Genomic DNA, 18,126 nt, shown 5'->3' on the forward strand with positions numbered 1-18,126 from the left:
GAGTCTACCGGCATACTGAGCGAACAGTGCCACGGACGCTACAATGGAACTCCAAATCAACTGTACTTTGTCGCAGAGTTGGTGCAATAGTGCAACTGCGATTATTGATGTAGAATGGCAAATTTTGGTGCAGTTAGACATTAGTCGGAGCCCTGCGGGGCACGACATCAGGCTGCAGAACTAAACAAAATTGATTGGAGGGAATGAAAAGGGCAGCGCATGTGGGTTGGTGCGACGTCGGCCTTGTTGCGTGAGCGTATCTGGGTTGTCTCATCTAAATAGTGAAGAATTTACTCTAGGGTCGTAAAAAAAGTTGCACTTCGAGTTTCTCTTGTAACCATGTCTCTTGTATGCGATGTTGTTAACGTGGCGAACATAGGAAAACTATCCAAACCATTTTCAAATCTCTTATAACAGTATGTCTCTTGTAACCATGTCTCTAGTAATGAGATTTTATGCCAGTTATAATATATGTAGTAGTTATAACAATTAAGTAATTATTGTACGGAGTCGCTGCAAATATTGGCCTTTGTATGAAAACGACAATGCTGAATGTGGTTTAAATCTTATTGGACTTGCCTGCGCTAACCATTGCCTGTACAAATTTTGCAGACTCTAGCTTTTTGTGTTTGTTCATTTAGTTTGTCTGTATCTTGCGTTTGTGCATCATGAATTATGGCTTCCATCTCGTGTTTTTGGACTGCGATATGTAAAGCAGCTATCGCAGTGCAGAAGGATGCTAGGGCACCTTTGGTTTATTTGGTTAGGGGGCTGCTCAGCATCTGAGTTGTAGTACCTGCACCTGCCATCGCTGCACTGTATAGTTTGCATGCTGCAACTCTCAGAATATAAACACAAGACGGTGAAAGGTCTGCTTAGCGCCGCTTGCCTAGTTATCTACAGCAGTGCTGCCGGTAGACATATATGCTTGCAGCCTTGCATTTGCATTCGGTCTAGCCAGGCACATGCTCATAGTCGTAAGTGGTTTATTAAAATAATAATAAAAGAACGAAAAGATTTTTGCTAGCCCTGGCATCTGCCATTTCTACTGAAACACCTGAGCTGGGGCAGCGGAAATAAAGGATAGCAGGCAGAATGGAGAAATGAAACGAAAGAGGTGAGGGGACTGGAAGAGAGGATAAGAGGGAGAAGTAATAAACACAAAAATTATTTACGCAATAATAAATATGTACAGGTTGTGCGCGTGATTAGTTCATGCAAACTCATAAATTCAGCAATCATATTTGAAACTTACGAGTGAATGACTGCATTGCATACTTGGGTGATTCTAGCAGAAGTGTAGTTTTTGTTTAATTTTTTTGCAAGTTTTTGTTTAATTTTTTTGCATTTTTATTCAGTAACCTTCAGGCACAGACACTCAGGTTTGCTTGTGAATGTTAGCCAAGGGCCCAGCCTGTTCAGTACTGCTGCTGCTTTGTTTCATTTGAAAGTCCAGTTATGTTGGTTGTGTACTTGAAATTGCGCTTTGGTGTTTTCTACTACTGTCCCTTTAATTCTCTCCTTGCCCTTGTTCCAGCTTAAAATTGAGAAGGATGGGAAGCAAGTGTCCATCATGGACCGCACGACATTGGTTGCAAACACATCGAACATGCCTGTAGCTGCCCGTGAGGCATCCATTTACACAGGTAGGACACTTGGATGCCACTTTTGGAGGTGCTGTTTCTTTTTTTTTTTTCCAAGCTTGATGTGCTTTATTTTTCCAAGGTTCAATCTGAAGAAATTAGGACAAAGCGTTCGTGCCCCCTGGTTGCATAGTCAAAAGATGTTCTTGGAGTACCGTGTCCAGAATGTCAACTGTTATTTTTAGTTCGACCTTACAAAAGTTTTAAAGTGTACAAATGCCGCCTGGGAACTGATTGGCAAGACTCAGTAGGACCCTGATTTTACATTTCTCTGAGCTGTTACAGCCCAGTACTTCTGCAGCTGCCATACAATCCCATGCATGAAATACAGGCATTTCTACAATGTAATACATGCTCTATCTGTTCTGTGGCGCTGTAAAGTTCGAAAAAAAAAAAAGGCATGATTTTAAATAGGGTAGTATAGTACATAGTGTGGTGTATATAAAGGGAATCCTTATAGCACTTCCACTTTGCTGATCTCACCTGGTTTTCTTGCAGGCATCACGCTTTCAGAATATTTCCGTGACATGGGGAACCATGTGGCCATGATGGCAGACTCCACCTCTCGTTGGGCCGAGGCGTTGAGAGAAATCTCTGGGCGACTGGCTGAAATGCCGGCAGGTCAGTTTTGAATTTGTGCTGTATGAGTGCTCTGAGTCTAAACCCTTGCCATGCTATGATATGACTCGAGCTTAACATCCTTGAATTGTCATAAAAGAGCGACATTCTGTCGCGCCATGCCCCGCTCTATTTCAGTGCCAGTCGCATTGCTCGCTTTGTGACAGAACCCCTTTTGGACATCTCCTGTTGTTTACTTGCCACAGTGTGATGTCACTCATGGGGAGCTAGGAATTACATCGGTAACACTAGCTTCTAGCATGGTTGGCGAATGCTCCCCCTTATAAAGTGGTGTCTCGCAAAGGAGAGAAAAAATTTGTTGCTGTTCCCCTATGGTTCGTCACTAGTCATTGTGAACTCTTCCTCCTATCACTGGGTCTGTGGAGCAGGCTCAAGGGCTAACTGGCGATGAAGAAAGTGCAGTAGGAGAATGCTTGATTTATCGAGGCCAGCTGATTGTGACATTAAAGTCGAGAAAGCATTGGTTGAGATACCTGTGATCTTGCACTGGCTATGAGAAAAGCTTTGTGTATAGTACCGTATTTACTGAAATTTAACACGACCACGATTGCAAATCAAGGGCGAATTTTGCTAGCAGGAATTATAGATAAACAAGCACGCAAATGTATCGTGAGGGTTGCTTTTGCAGGCGTGAAACAGGAAAAAATAAAGAAGTACAGAAATATAGCACGACGATTGAGACCACAGTATATAGAAAGTTGGGAGTTGGGAAGAAGTTTACAGTGCTGGGAACACTGCACTGATTGCGCCATGTGCTATTGCATTAGGCCTTTTACATGCTGCTGTAAATAGTGGATTTTTAATGAAATTGTGCCAAAGCTGTGCCAAAATGCTGTTCCAACAACTAAGAGCCGCAATGAGATGCAAAGAAGCTGAGGATATTGCCTAATGTGCGTAGGCTACTGCCTAATGTGCACAGGCTACCACCTAATGTGCACAGGCTACCACCTAATGTGCACAGGCATCACTGGTTCCTTCTCCGGGTGTGTGATGAGAAAGACTACCCATGGAATCTAACCCCATCCCATTTCGCTTTCTAGCCCTTTACCGCCATACTATTACCTAGCACACGGTGTGCACGCGTTTTGCATATCTGCTTGGGTGGTGCTGCTCACTCTGCCCCAAACGAAAACAGCAAATGCACATGAAAAGAACAAATTGCTTTTAAGAGGCTCAAGTAGTGCAAAGTTTGGGTCTTGCTAGGTTTATTGGGCTTTTGTGCAGCACTGTCATGTGTCCCATAAGTTTAATGTAAGACCGCGAGAAAGGTTTTGGACGCGCTCCAAGTGATAGCTCGATACCACGGACCTCGTTCACACTCACTGTAACAGTGCCCTCAACATCCAAGCTTCTGGTTTGTTTGTGCAGTAGAACCATGTTAATTTGAACTTTCAGCTTAAAAAGTCGGTTCGAACAAGTCAGCTCTAACTAAATTTAGCCACTTCTATGATGGAGTGCCATTCATGTGTTGGCATACGATTACCATAGTTACCACCTCGAGTTTGTGCTGTTGACAGATGTCGTCCTCCACATGAGCCTGAATTAGTTACTGTGTGAGGATGTCCGAACTGAGGCTCTTCGTCGCAAATGGTTTCGAGGAAAGAGCAAAGAGTGTGGGAAGCACACACCAATGCTGCACCCATCAGCGGAGAAATATACCTTGAGACGGAGACTGTGCATGCGTGATAACTCTTTGTAGCGATAGGCGCGGCCATGTTTGACTGCGAGAAACTTGTCATAGCCTGCTGTGAACCTGTGCAGTGCCTATACTCAATCTCATAAGTTCCTCGCAGCACTATGGAAGATAGAGACCACCTCAGTCAGGAGAGAGCGTTGTTAAGTGTTCCTCTGCGCCTTCCCATCTGCTTGCAGTGTACACAGATGTGGTTAGAAAAGAGTATAAATCAACGCAGCCTACATACCATAAGCATAGGCACGCTTGTCTATGCTGAACGCAAGCACTTTGCTGGACATTACGCCATTTGTCACATTTTCACATTTAGTTCAACGTATGCAAACTGAGACTCGATGATAAACTCAGCCTAGTGGTGCTATCTGGGTGTTAGACGGAAACCCCTTTTGTCAATAATCAGACACTCCCCTTTGAGCCTAGAAGCGGGAGAATAGTCACTTTAATTAAAAAATAAAGCAAATTTATTGCTCATCCATTTTGTTATGGGCAAGATGAGATGGCCCAGAAGCCCGGTGCTCCATTTATGGCCAGTGAACGTACTGAAAACGGCAGTAACAACAACGAATCCAGTTCGAAGCTAGGGGTCTTCTCAGAGATTAACCACGCAGACCCATTGCATGCATGAGTGGTCAGTTGCATGTGCGTTCTTATCATTTGCACATGCTTGTAAAACTGTTCATACAATCCCGAATCGTAGCGTATTCAGTACAATGTAGACCATCTGAGGCACTTTGAAATTCTTACCATCCCGAAATTTAGATCAACCGTAATCGTATCATCGAGATTTTGCTGCATAAATGTGCAGTAGAATATGCAACCAAAATTGTAGGTGTATTTAGTATGCAAGTAGTGTAATATTAAATGCTGCTGTATGGAGTTGGAGGCCTTGAAATACAGTAAAACCTCGTATGTATTATCCGGGAAAATGTACGATCCAAACCGCCTAATTTTGAGAAATGTAGATGTTGAATTAGGTACAAGAACATTTATTGACAATTTCACTTCATAAAAATGTCAATTAGCATTTCTTAACACAAGATCTGAACAGATATTTTTCTAGTGCTCGCATAATTCAGTCCGCTTTTGTGCTGTCTTAAGTGTGGAACGAACTTCGTAACGCATCCGGCCCGTCTACGGCAATAATGAAAGCAACCAAACTTTCTTCCTGGTCACTTTTTTTTGGATGCTTCAACCCTTTGCACATAAGTACTGCGGGGAAGCCAGTGCGGCTGATTGTCGCAGCGTTCCTGCTATTTAAGCTGCGTTCCCGAGACCCAGCCCGCTCGTACGTAAGCACATCGCTGTAGTGCGTGGGTGCTTCGCCTCTTCGCCCTTATGCACCGCGAAGAAACCTCAGCATTTCTCCTCTTCATGTCGCGTCCCCGCAGAAACGGTTGTCTCAAATGCTAGCGTGCCATTTTTATTTTTGTTATTGGTGGTGCTTCGCCGCCTTGCTTCTATGCACTGCAGAGAAGCCACCACAGCGAGTGACTGCTGCTGCATTCCAGCTCTTCACTTCGCGTATCCTCACGTTCGACCGACTTTTGTATTTGAACATGTACGGTTTGTTCATAAACGTATTATACAACCACAATTTGTGAAGATTTTAAACATAGGAGGTGGGAAATCGTGTTATCTGGGAACATATTAACCGGGAGAAATATAGTGTAACTCTATAGGACATTTTTAATGTCCGCGATTTTCATCGTACGAACCGTGAAATTTTACGAACCAGGTACGTATCAACGAGGTTACTTGAAGTGCTGGTTGTTGGTTGCAGTAGCAACAAATTCTTGAATAATAATTTTTGAAATTCTTACATTGAACAACGTATGGATGCTGTATAGTATGTTTGAGGCTACAAGGGTCTTAAGTTCAATAATTTACATTTAATTAGTCTTTCATTTTTGTAGCTATAAGTAATGCATTCTGGAAGTACATTAGCTGTGTTTGGAATGTAGTGCAGAGGGCAATTTTGTAAGTTTCTTTCACTACACTTAAAACTTGTATCTCTCTTATGAGAAGTCGAGTACGAGAGGATGCTGCATGTCTCATTAGGCCTCATGCATAGTTCTTTCTTATGCTTTAGGTAGTCATTGCAGCTGCAAGCAGCAGTGGTAGATATGGTGCAGAACACAGATGCAATAATGAGGACACAGTGCGCACACTTTACAGTGGCAGGCAGCGCCAATTTCAAGAGTCATTTCAGTTGTAATATTTGACATATTGTCTCATGGTAACTGCTCTCAACTTTGTAAGTCGCAAATTGTGTCAGTGTTGAAGAAACCCCCTTTTTTTATCTACTCGTGTGTCTCAGCAGTGCTGGCATTTGATTGGTGGATACGTGTTTGTGGGCTTGATCCCAGGTGTTGCATGCACATTTTGATGCGTGCGAAACAGAACGCTTGTGAACTCGGATTTCTCAGTCTGTCCTGAAGAACCTCACATGGTCGAAACCAATCTAGAGCACTCTTTTAGCTTTTATAGCAGTTGTTTTTTTATTGCAACAGTGTGACCAACGTTCCCTGCAGCGTCAGCATTGTTGGTTTCTGTTTATTGCACAATTTTCATGTTGTGCCCTGCAGCTTCCTTAGCTGTTGAATAACTTCAGAAGAAAAGCAAGTTTGGTGGGAGTTGCATTTTGAGACACTGCCTGAATGTACTGCTTTGCTTCTTTGTTTGCAGTCATGCCCTTTATTCACTGTTGTTTCGCACACTTTTATCAGAAACCAGTGCTCTGCCAGCTTGCAAGACTTGGGCGCTCTCCCTTGTTGACCTGATGCCTCATCCTTTTTTCTTTTTATTGTGAGGCAGATTCCGGTTACCCTGCCTACTTGGCTGCCCGCTTGGCATCTTTCTACGAGCGTGCTGGCCGCGTCAAGTGCCTCGGAAACCCCGAGAGGGAAGGCAGCGTCACCATTGTGGGGGCGTGAGTAGATATTTCCTTCGATGTACTGTTAGCACCACAGCTTTCAGCTATCAGTAAGACGTTTACCAGTCCATATTTTATTTTAAATTTGATGTAGAAAAGCATCAGGTGCATTATTTTTGGGCTTCTCAATGGATTTGGCTGATTGAATTGCATCCTTCATATTGAGTATGTGCAAATTGGGCTGCTAATTTTGGTTTCTGACAGTTTCCTTCCATTTTGGCATTCCTGTTGCATTGGAAAATAAGGGAGACTGGGTGCAGCTCATGTGGAGTGCAGTTTTGTGCCAGGCACATGTCATGGTGTTGTGATTCTGCACGTTCTTGATGTTACACATCTGAACACTGTCTTCTCTTTTTGCTTAAGAAAACATGCTGGTCGTTGCCCTTTCACTATGCTGCATGTTGCCCATCCTGACTCAATGCAAACACAAAGGAGAGTGTGAAATTTGGAAGAACATCAGAATGGGATGAGCAAGAGCGTTGCTGGATCCCTTTAGATTTCATGTGTAACTTTACAGTAGTCTGGTGCCGTTGAAAAAGACAAGACACCAAACTAGATGTCAGGACCCTCGAATATGCTTGACTGCAAAATAGAAGTCCCTGGACTTTTGCAATATGACTAGGGCAGTGGCCTAGCAGTTTGAGCGTCGATCACAAGTGCTGCTGGGTACCCAGTGGGTACAAGTTTTCCCTGGCCTAGTGTTTGGCTTCTCTGGAGTGAAATGCTTGGGAAAATGGGGGTTTTTAGGCCACCTCATGCAGGCCAAAAATAAACGTTAGCCGCGGCATTCCTTGGCCAAATTGCCTTATGTCATTAACCGCTTTAAGCACTATTAGTGCACCACTGTGTACACAGCAAACTTACAGGGTTTTAAAGGTAGTGCTACACTTAGTAGTAATTTTATTGTTTTGCAGGAATCTTGCTTGCTTACCAATGCAAATTGTGTGCTTTTTTGAGCCAACTATGGAACGCAGTGCATATTGTTACTCAGAACTGTGAGCTTCATAGTATGTCCTTCACCTTTTTCATGCATAGAGATTGGGCCACCAGTAATGTTTTTTTTTTTTTATTTAATAGCATCGTCACTGCAGCTCCTAATTTTCTTCAGTGAAAAATTTTAAATTCCACGGAGTGAGAACAACGGAGCGGCATTATTCCGCGGGAAGCTTCTCATGCGTTAATGCATGCGGCCTTTCGCGAAGAAGTGGCCAAGTGCTTCGCATCGATGGTCCATGGTACATGGTCATTCAAAAGTTATTTTTCTTGTAGCTCACAAGCATAGTGGGTGAGCTCTCTTTGGTCATCTCGAAGAACTGCGAAAAAAAAAAAAATTTGCCCTTTATTCGTAGTTTGGTTCCAGATGTAGCACAGTATGCTTTCTGAAGCAAATGATTCAAGAAAGAAAAAAAACTTGCATGATATTTGTGCAAATACATTAATATTGCTTTCGATAGCCGCGAGTATTGTGAGTTTCAATAGAAGCATGCTGGCGCTTTGCTGCCAGAACAGCACTTTTTGACGTTTCAGTTTGCTTGGGTGGATGGGAGAGCAGGCATTTCAAGGCATCAGCAGATTCTTTGCCAGATTCTAGGTTCAAGAGAATACAGAGGATTAAATTAATCACATTCCCATCATTCTATTACACCTACTGACGTCCACAAGCGCAATCATTAAAAAAAAGTGTGCGGCTGCTGTGACAGAATAGAAATAACTTGCAGTTGGTACTGTGCGCCTTGCCCTGGCCATATTCCCCCCTCATCGTCCATCTTTCGGACATCCGGTCTCTCTCACGTGGTGTACCACTGAGTTGCTACATATCTTTACACTTCCCTCCGAATGCAGTGGGCCACGTGTCTTCTCTGCTTTGAGAAAAGACACTGCCTTCATAAAGCCGATTGTCGTCCTTGCAAGAAGCCCTAACGAAGTGCTGTGGTAACGGCATCGGGGTGCAGGATGCTGTTGGCTCCTTTGCTCAGTGGCCCGTCAATATGATTGTTGGTCTCTTGCGCTGGAAAACTAATGAACAAGCTTTCTTTAGCATGGTTGTACTATTTAATCAAAAGAGAAAATTTATTTTGAATCAAAGTAATGAGTTGCACTTGTGAGGGGTATTATCAAACCAACACCACCATCTTTTGCCATGCACAGTGTCTCACCACCTGGTGGTGACTTCTCGGACCCTGTCACATCGGCCACCTTGGGTATTGTCCAAGTGTTCTGGGGCTTGGACAAGAAGCTGGCCCAGCGCAAGCACTTCCCATCGGTCAACTGGCTCATCTCCTACAGCAAATACACCAAGGCCCTGGACGACTACTACGAGAGGAACTTCCCTGAATTTGTGGCGCTCAGGACTAAAGTGAGAGTCCCCTTGCATACGGGGTGGCAAAAGGGCATTCCCAATGGAGACACTGCTGATTGTTAAAGAATTGGGGAGAGCCTGGAATTACCTTTAGTAAAGCAGACATTGTGCATAGCAGTGTACTGGTTGCTGGTATTTTACCAGTATTCACTTATGGGGCAGAAACCTGGAGGCTGACAGAAAGGCTTGTAATTGAATTGTTAGCAGCTCAGTGGGCCACAGAAAGGGTAATAAAAGTAAGGTTAAGGAACAGGAAGACTACAGAGTGAGTTAAGGAATAAACACGATTTAAGACTTCCTAGCTGAAATCTGGATGAAGCAGTGAACATGGGCAGGGCATGCAGTGTAGAGAACAAATAATTGATGGTCCCTTAAGTAGCCAAACAGATTCCAAGAGAAGGTAAATGTATAAGGGGGAAGTGTAGGGAGGTGGGCATGTGAAGATAAGGAAGTTTGTAGTAATTGGGTAGGGCTAATTGGAAGTCGTTGGGGGAGGCCTTTGTCCTGCAGTGGATGCAGTTGTGCTGATGAAACATAACTCATATTTTTGTTTGCATGCTGCTTCTCACATTAGAGGTAATCGAAACTACTCAACAAATTTTTGCTAGCAAGTGGCTTAAGACACTCTTCAAACCGGCCCGGTGGCTCAGTGGTAATGGCTCCCGGCTGCTGACCCAAAAGACGCGGGTTCGATCTCGGCCTCGGCGGTCGAATTTCGATAGAGGTGAAATTCTAGAGGCTCGTGTGCTGTGCGATGTCAGTGCACGTTAAAGAACCCCAGGTGGTCGAAATTTACGGAGCCCTTCACCGTGGTGTCTCATAGACTGAGTTGCTTTGGGACGTTAACCACCATAAACTATAAACCATAAATCAAGGCACTCTTCAGTGAATGTTTACTTTCAGAAATTTTTGCATGTCCTATGTATAATGGTGAAGTTGAGCTTCTCAGTTTTGGTGGTGCTGTTGTGTCCTCACATACCAACCTCCTGTGGTAGGACTGTGCAACTTGTGATAAGGACCCATGCTGTGGTCCTGTGTATTGGCAAACCTTATTTTTCTCATTTTGCTTAGTTGAATATACATTTTGAATTGTGGCAATGCTTGTATGCTTTGTGCCTGCTTGCGTGCATAGCAAGCCCCTGTAGCTCTTAGTGGACAGTGCAACACTCTCATTTCTAATCTTCCAGCTCAGTCGCTGAGGCTGCTAGCAGCCGTGGAAAATTTTGCAAAACTTTTTCCCAGTGAGATGTGGAGCAGCAATGTTTGTCCTAGATTACGATGGCGGGATTCTTAAAAAGAAACATTTTGCATTCACGCTTATAACATGACTGCAGCAGCAGATGTCATCTCCTCCGTGACTGGCACAGTGGCGCTACTCGTGGGAAAAGGTGGGGCAGACGCATTGGAGGCACTCGCCACTTTCTGCATATCCAGTCTCTCGGTCTGCCTACGTGTCTGCCCTCTGAACTGACTCTGCCGTCGTGTCACTGCCATGTTCCTCCGTCCTCGCTTCCAACGGCCTGTTGTATTACTCTGCTTTTGAGCATTCATCGCTGCAGTGCCACCTGATGTGACACTAGCAAAGTGAAGGGTGTGGCGATCGCTGCCTTTGCCATGAAATGGCACTGGCATCACTGGAGGGCAGTGCGTTGTCAACTACATTCACTCACTGCTGTTGTAGACGTTCCTCTCATGGTAGTTTGTTTTATTGTTATACTTTCACGCGGCTCGGCCGAATTTTAAGTAACCACAGCACTAGCTAACAGGTAGTTGGCATAACGAGCTTTCAATACCAAGGTCAACCGCCGCAACACCTTAGTTATATGGTGTCCACAAATACGTGTGCTTCAATGGAAACTTAGTGATATATCGAGGAATTCTATACATGGGGATTTGCCACATCCAGGTTTAACATATTGATGTTTCTTTTCATTCCTGATGGGCGCTTTTTTAATATACTTGCAAACAGTTGACAAGGAACACGTGTTCATAATTTTTGAAACAAGTCTTCTCTTCAGATGGAATCCAGGTGATGCATTATGATATATTGCACTTTCCTAATTACAGCAATGTCACAGCTTTGTCAAAACTTGGGTCAGGTCACACAATTCATATTGTACTATATATGCAAAATGTTTTTTAGTGATTTCTTCCCTTCAGTCATTCTTTTTTGTAGAAATTTGTAACACTTTAATTTCCTGATTTCAGGATGACAGTATTTCTCTGCGACCCTGTTGTTTGAGCTCATTGTGACTTCCCTTCTCTGCAGTGCCAACAAATCCTACAGGAGGAAGAAGACCTCTCTGAAATTGTCCAGCTTGTGGGAAAGGTAAAGTAGAATGCTGGGCTTGATCATTATTTTGCTTGCTAATGCTAAAACGCAGGCAGTGCACTAGTAAGTTATAAGGCATTGCAGCTCCTTTCCAGAGCATTTCTCACTTTGGATAGTGAGCTGTGAGCAGTGACCCGAGTTTTCTTGGCAGCATAGTTCACAGTAGTTAGGCAAAAGGCTGCCAGCACAGACCTTTTAGCATCTGTAAGCAATGTAGTATAAGCCTCTCAGCAAGCAATTTTTTGCAAGTGACTAACAGAATGCAGGAAACAGAGAGAGGGTAAAATTATAAATTGTTAATATTCAGAAAGATCGTGCATGAGAAGGTCCCAGTTTAAGCTGACAAGGAAGTGATTTTTAACAACCATAATTCTTTGGGGGTGAGAGAAAGTTTAGTGTCCAGGGTGATTAGTCCTGCAATGGTTGCATTTAAAACAGTGTAAAATATTATTGAGAGTTTTTATATTGGTGAACACATTGTATTTACGTGCCCCAAATCTGAAACAGTGAGTGCAATGTTGATCATTCACTGGACAAATTTCGGAACCGTAAAGAAACACATCACCAGCTGAGAATTTGCTAGACAGTGCTATTGCAGTCTGTACATACTTTTTGTAGGGTGAACGGAAAAAGAAAAAAAATTTTGTCCCACTCGCACTGCCTAAGGCACAAAAATTATTGTGGGACGATAAAAAGAACGAAAAATAAAGTGTCCCTGCCAATACCACTAAGTATAACGGTCTTTGCCTAAGGTACAATGAGCAGTTGTCTCCAGGACGGTCGTGCTAATAATGCATGCTCATATGCTTTATTTGTGCATGCTTATAAAGGTTCTGATGTTTGGCGTCATGTGATTCACTCAACGGGAAGCACAGTGGAAGGATGTAAGTTGTGGAGAGGGGAGCTCAGCAACAACCTGTTGTCATGCAGTACAAATATACTGTGTCGCGCAGCTAAATACATGTTCCTGTCATCTTTGAGGCACTGCAAAAACTGAAAGGGATGTGCAAAGCGATGAATGTGACAATGAAGGATAGCCAGCAACAAGATAAACGCTCTGGTGGGAACATCACTTGCTGCAGGTTCGATTGCATGCACAATTACTGGACTGAAATTGCTGGCAGAGTTACTGGACATGCATGAAAAAATGAATGTGTGTTATGCTGCGCAATGCGAGAACTCGCCACATGTGATCAAAGAAGTCTCAGTAAAGGGAAGCATCATTGCACATGTAGCATCCCCTCTTACTCTCTTCCTGCTTCCATCTCTTCTCCTAGTCCTCTCCCATTCCCTCACACTCCTTTGCTGTGCGGGTGTATACGCCAGCGTCATGGGTCTGAAAGTTGGTGTCGTTGACAGCTGTCACTGTAAAAAAAAAAAAAGTGAAACCTTCGGAGCATTCACTGTGCTAGGAAGCATTGAAATGCGTGTGTGAGAGCATGGTGTCTCTTCAAATCACCTATCCAGGCATCTCTGGCAGAAACAGACAAGATAACGCTGGAGGTTGCGCGACTTCTGAAGGACGACTTCCTGCAGCAGAACAGTTACACACCGTACGACCGTTTCTGCCCCTTCTACAAGTCGGTGGGCATGCTGCGCAACATGATTGGCCTGTATGACATGGCCAGGGCTGCAGTGGAGTCAACAGCCCAGAGTGAGAACCGCATCACCTGGACCATCATCAAGGAGGCCCTGGGCGATCTCCTCTACCAGCTCAGTAGCATGAAGTTTAAGGTGAGCATAGGGGTTCATGGCGATCGCCCATTTCGGTCTGTTGCACAGTGAGGGTGGTTCGCATGTCACCTCTCTTTGTTTCGTACTTTACTAAAGTGCACCTGCCACCATAAGTCTATGGAATGTCGCTTTGTCAAAGAAATTTAATTTCTTTGCATCCTGGGTGCATTCCTTGAGGTTTAATGGTGCACTATGCAGTTTGCTTACCCAGAGTTAGGCTATATACAACTCTTTCAAGCTGTGTGCAGATACGCCCTCTAATATTGTGCTCCATAAAATTTTCATTGTGGATGTGTACAGTTTGCCAGAAGTTTGGAGTCGAGGGGGGTTTGCTTCTGGGAGACGCCATGTGGCTCATTATGCATTCCCAGCATTCAAACCTCTTGAAGGGAATTTTGGTTCTCCCTCCATCAAAGGTTAGGACTTCCACTGACACTACATTGCCACACTACAGAGCTTAGAAGCAGACCTCCCAGGGCTCTAAACTTTTGACAAGGGCTGTACATGCCCTGAGCCATCTCTTGCTAAAGCTTCTCTCTCATAGTCTCGGAGGCCCTCCCTTGCCTTTCATGCTGATGGTGCAATAGCAGCATGCACGCAGTGTGCTTGCTGAAGTGTGCACATTGCTTCCATTTATGTTTCTATTGCATCCCATTATTCTGCATCCTTTTTTTGATGATGCATTTATGAATACACTGTTTTGTTTGCGCACGGGAACTAGCCTGTGGTAGCACCTTGCCATGATGATGCAGTGGCTACAGCATATAGCTGTTGATCCTGATCTTGTGGGTGCAATCCCAGCTGCAGTGGTTGCTTTTCAAGGGAGTGAAATTGTGAAATATCAGCGACCTCTTATGTCGCATGCAGAATGGTCTACTGCAGTAGCTGAGAGAACTACTTTGGGCCAACTTTGGTAAATGCTGTGGCATCTCCTTTAGAACCACTTTGGCATTTCTGTGGCAACTTCTTTACGGAGCACTTTAACCACCAGCCCCGAGTTGTACTTGTCATGGGAGATTGTACAAATATCGCCAGTGACGTGTCACACTCCTCCGGCCCGGTGTTGCTCTGCTCCCACCGCCAAAGACGAGCTATGGTCAGCAATTGCATTGGTTGCAGTTTTGATCACTAGAGCACGGTAGTTGACCTTGAAAAATGCATTTCACGCTTTAGCGCATTGTAAGCCAGGCAACTGTCATTTCTGCCAAAATAATTTGGCAATTTTGGTACGCTTTTGGGAAATAATTTGGAAATTAAAGGTTTAATAACTGCTGTGGAATCTTCTTTGGAACCACTTTGTTATTCCCATGGGAGCTCTTTTAAGGAGCACTTTGGTAACTGCTGCGGAAGCAATCGCACTGGGGCATGTCTTGCATTGAAAAGAGGTTATGGGAAAAGGGAAAGAACAGTACCTGCGAAGCAAAGTACAGAATGTGCACTCCTGCACTGAGCTTATTTGCACTTAGCATTGCGAGGAGGAGGTTCTGAGGAGAGGCAAGAAATAGTAGTTGTTATTATTGTTACAGTGCAAAAGACGAGGATGCTTAGGGCTGCTTAGAGGACTGGTTTTGCAGCAATGAGTCCAACACAAAGCCTATAGAGTAGGCTGTATAGCTGTTAATGTAAGTTATTTTTGTGCTGTGGTTTTAGTGCATGTTAAGGTTTCCCAAGTGTTGGAAATTAATCAAAAGCCCTGCATTACTGTTGCATGCAAACAGGTGGTGTGGGCTCGGATACCATTAGGGTGTACGGGTGTAGTATTGGTCTCGCAGAAGATTGTCCTGACTTAGTGTGACAGCTTAGCAAGAATCCAGCTATCACGTGACAAAGGGTGGCGTTTTGTTGCCCAACTTTGGCTGGTTGCAAGCCAGAGAATGGATTGGAGTCTAAGGTTCACTGAACAAACTCTGCAGAGCAGTGAGACAATACACAGGAATTACAAATCACTCTTAAGAACACATGCAGAGCACTCTACAAAGCAGTGCAACACATGAAAAGCTGTACTTAACAGAGGCTACAGTACAAAGAGAAATCTCGCGGCACGGCGCTATAATGCTCGAGAGAGGCACTACATCATGATGCGGCCGTGCTGAAGACCGGCGTGGGCGTCAGTGGTGTTGAATTCTTGGAGTTTTACTGTAGCGCTTCTTTCAAGCCAAGCTATAGAACAGGACAGCTGCCAGTCCTAAACGCTCCTTATTTATGGTGTGTGCTGCGTCTTTTAATCACTTTGCGCCAAAGCACGCGTGTGTGAACACGTGTAGCATCAACAGTACAACTGCTCTTACCCTCCTGCTGGGGTATACGTTTTTGTTCGCCTGGCGATGGGACATCTACCAAAGACTGAGTTGTTTCTTCTCCGTCAGGGTGCTACCGCATCCGAGCGTAGTGGAGAGGAAGTCACTTAACAAGCAAGCACTCTATTGGTCATCATTGGATTTTTCTGTCATTTCATACTTTCCGAAGCGTGTGCGGTCTAGTTTTCCCTCACGTTGTGGTGGTTTCTTAAATGTACCGCGATTTTTGTTATTACATTATGCCTCAAAGCCCGCGGCACTGCTCAAGCATGTAAAGAAAAAAAAACCATGTTAGCCAGTTGGGCAATTTATTGTGTCCATTTGGCTGAAAACTGTAATTAGCATTCACTTGGTTGAAGTCTGCCCCTCTTCAGGGGATTCCTGGGAAAGGTTCGACCGAAACAATTTTTTTTTTTTCAACAGAACCCTCTAAGGACATCATGAGGGAGAAAGAAACGGCAAAGCGGCTGTCAATGAGATTTAGGGCTCTTTGGGTTCAGGACAGGGCCGCAGTCCATTTCACTTTTCAGGAAAGGCTTCAGATCTGTGCTGCTGAGTTGGAGCTTTGACATATTTTATATTTTAGTCTAGGAGGAATACAGTTGTGGGAGCGCTGATACGAATGTGTTGGTGACATGATACATATAACGCAGTCTTCTTTCTGTATAGCATCAGACAAGGTGTGACATTTTGTGCCATTGCAGTACTCCTGTCAAATGCTAAAGAACACCTTGTTCTTGATGTAGAGCTAAATTCGCACAGTTCTATGTTGAATCTTGAGTTTCACATGGTATATTAGAAGTGGCTTTACAAGAGACTTTTGATAATTGACTCCAAGGGCGAAAGTCTGTTTTAAATATTGTTAGTTCAAATGAGCAAGTTCGTATTTAAAATATTTCACTGTATTTATTAGTGTGGTATATTATTCTTATTTGTGACTATTAATTAGCTTTCTAATTTATTAATGTGATAGCTTTAAAAGCCTTGAGGGGAGCAGTGTGTTGTTGCTCATAAAATTTGTCCTTTGACTGGAGGGAAGTGGTGTCACCAGACCTGAAGTGACTTCACTTTGACAGAGGCATCAACAGCTTCTAATGCTATTGCATTACCAATGCATAAGGCAGTTAGGTGTACATGTGCGTGAATTTTTAATTACTCTTAAAGTGCACTTATTTTTGCACAGGCATTAATAATGGTTGCAAGTAGTGCACTGGTGTATACAGGGTTGTCATGCTTTGCCCTGATGCTGTGTGTGGTTGGCTGACTGCATTCAAGCTAATGTGAATCTGTACTCTATTGGATTTCAGGATCCTATGGTGGATGGGGAAAAGAAGATCCGGCAGGACTTTGAGGAGCTCTTCGAGAACATCCAGCAGGCATTCCGCAACTTAGAGGACTGAAGAGCAGCGCTTTCCTCGCCAGCACTGCCAAGGAGCCAAAGAACTGTTGTCGATCGCTTGGCCCTGTCATGCTTCTGGTGTTTCTTCAACCTCATTCCAAGTAGACTCGTGCTGTAACTGTGTCCAAGGGTTCGCGCACGTACGAGGGAGACAGTCTGTGTATTAGATGTTAGTGGCCTGCTTTAGCAGAGCAGAAAGGGCTGTGAGCAGCAATACCATTGTTTTTTTTTCCTAATTTGATTTCAGTGCTCAGCCTTCTGTATATATGTTTCTCAATCTTTTGTTTGCTCATTTTTGTTTATTAAGTAAAGCATCCTTTGCATGCTTTTATGGATTCACTTTTGTTACCTCATGTAATGATGAAATGGCCTTTTTGTGGTGGCACTGAAGTGATATATTTGGACCCTTACATTTTTTATTGGTGTCTAGTACATATAATGAAGGTGTCAAGAATAAAGTCTAAACGTGAATGTTGCAAATCTGTGGTGATTATTTGTGATATGTTTGAGCTTGCCATGGCAGGCCTGGTCCAACAATATGGCATCTCATTTCTGTGCAATCCAATCATCATCATCAGCCTGACTACGCCCACTACATGGCAAAGGCCTATTCCATATCTTTTCAGTTGAACCGGTCCTGGGCCGCAAACTTCCTAATCTTATCCGCCCACCTGATCCTCGACGCCCCCTGCTACGCTTGCCTTCTCTTGGAATCCAGTCCGTTACCCTCAACGACCATCAGTTATCTTGCCTCTGCATTTTGCTAAACTATTAAAAGTTGAGAAATACTCACACCAACCAATATTTATTTTCAGCCCAGCGTTTCGGAACCAGCTCGGTTGCTTTTGTAGTGCGACTGAGTGGTGCCCAAGCTGCAGCAGGGAGCAGTGGCCTTTGCTTTATCTTTGTTGTCACGTGGTGAAGGCCATTTAAATACGCGGAGGGGAGTGTTCCCGGAGTCCCGTTTACCGCCGCCTATGTCAACTTTTATTTCAAACCCAACTAAACAGACTTCGTCGAAATTGACTAGAAATTGTCTAAATTTTGAATGCAGTAGCCAGAAAATCGTGTTATCCAAGATCGTATTAACCAGAAGAA

General features: G+C 43.9%; 1 protein-coding gene across 2 annotated transcripts in view; it reads left to right on the forward strand.

Annotated features, from left to right (window-relative positions):
• The window catches only part of LOC144093437 (V-type proton ATPase catalytic subunit A-like), a 26,674-nt gene extending 9,166 nt beyond the window's left edge, over positions 1–17,508 (forward strand). For both annotated transcript variants that reach the window (XM_077626808.1, XM_077626809.1), the window contains exons 8-14: positions 1,538–1,646; positions 2,142–2,264; positions 6,790–6,904; positions 9,056–9,263; positions 11,536–11,595; positions 13,066–13,332; positions 16,937–17,508. In XM_077626808.1, the coding sequence (XP_077482934.1) occupies positions 1,538–1,646; positions 2,142–2,264; positions 6,790–6,904; positions 9,056–9,263; positions 11,536–11,595; positions 13,066–13,332; positions 16,937–17,029 (975 nt within the window). In that variant the 3' untranslated portion in view covers positions 17,030–17,508. The remainder of the gene's footprint in view (positions 1–1,537; positions 1,647–2,141; positions 2,265–6,789; positions 6,905–9,055; positions 9,264–11,535; positions 11,596–13,065; positions 13,333–16,936) is intronic.
• Positions 17,509–18,126: the final 618 nt, after the last annotated feature.

This window comes from Amblyomma americanum, chromosome 6, assembly GCF_052857255.1.
Source record: "Amblyomma americanum isolate KBUSLIRL-KWMA chromosome 6, ASM5285725v1, whole genome shotgun sequence".
Taxonomy (NCBI): domain Eukaryota; kingdom Metazoa; phylum Arthropoda; class Arachnida; order Ixodida; family Ixodidae; genus Amblyomma; species Amblyomma americanum.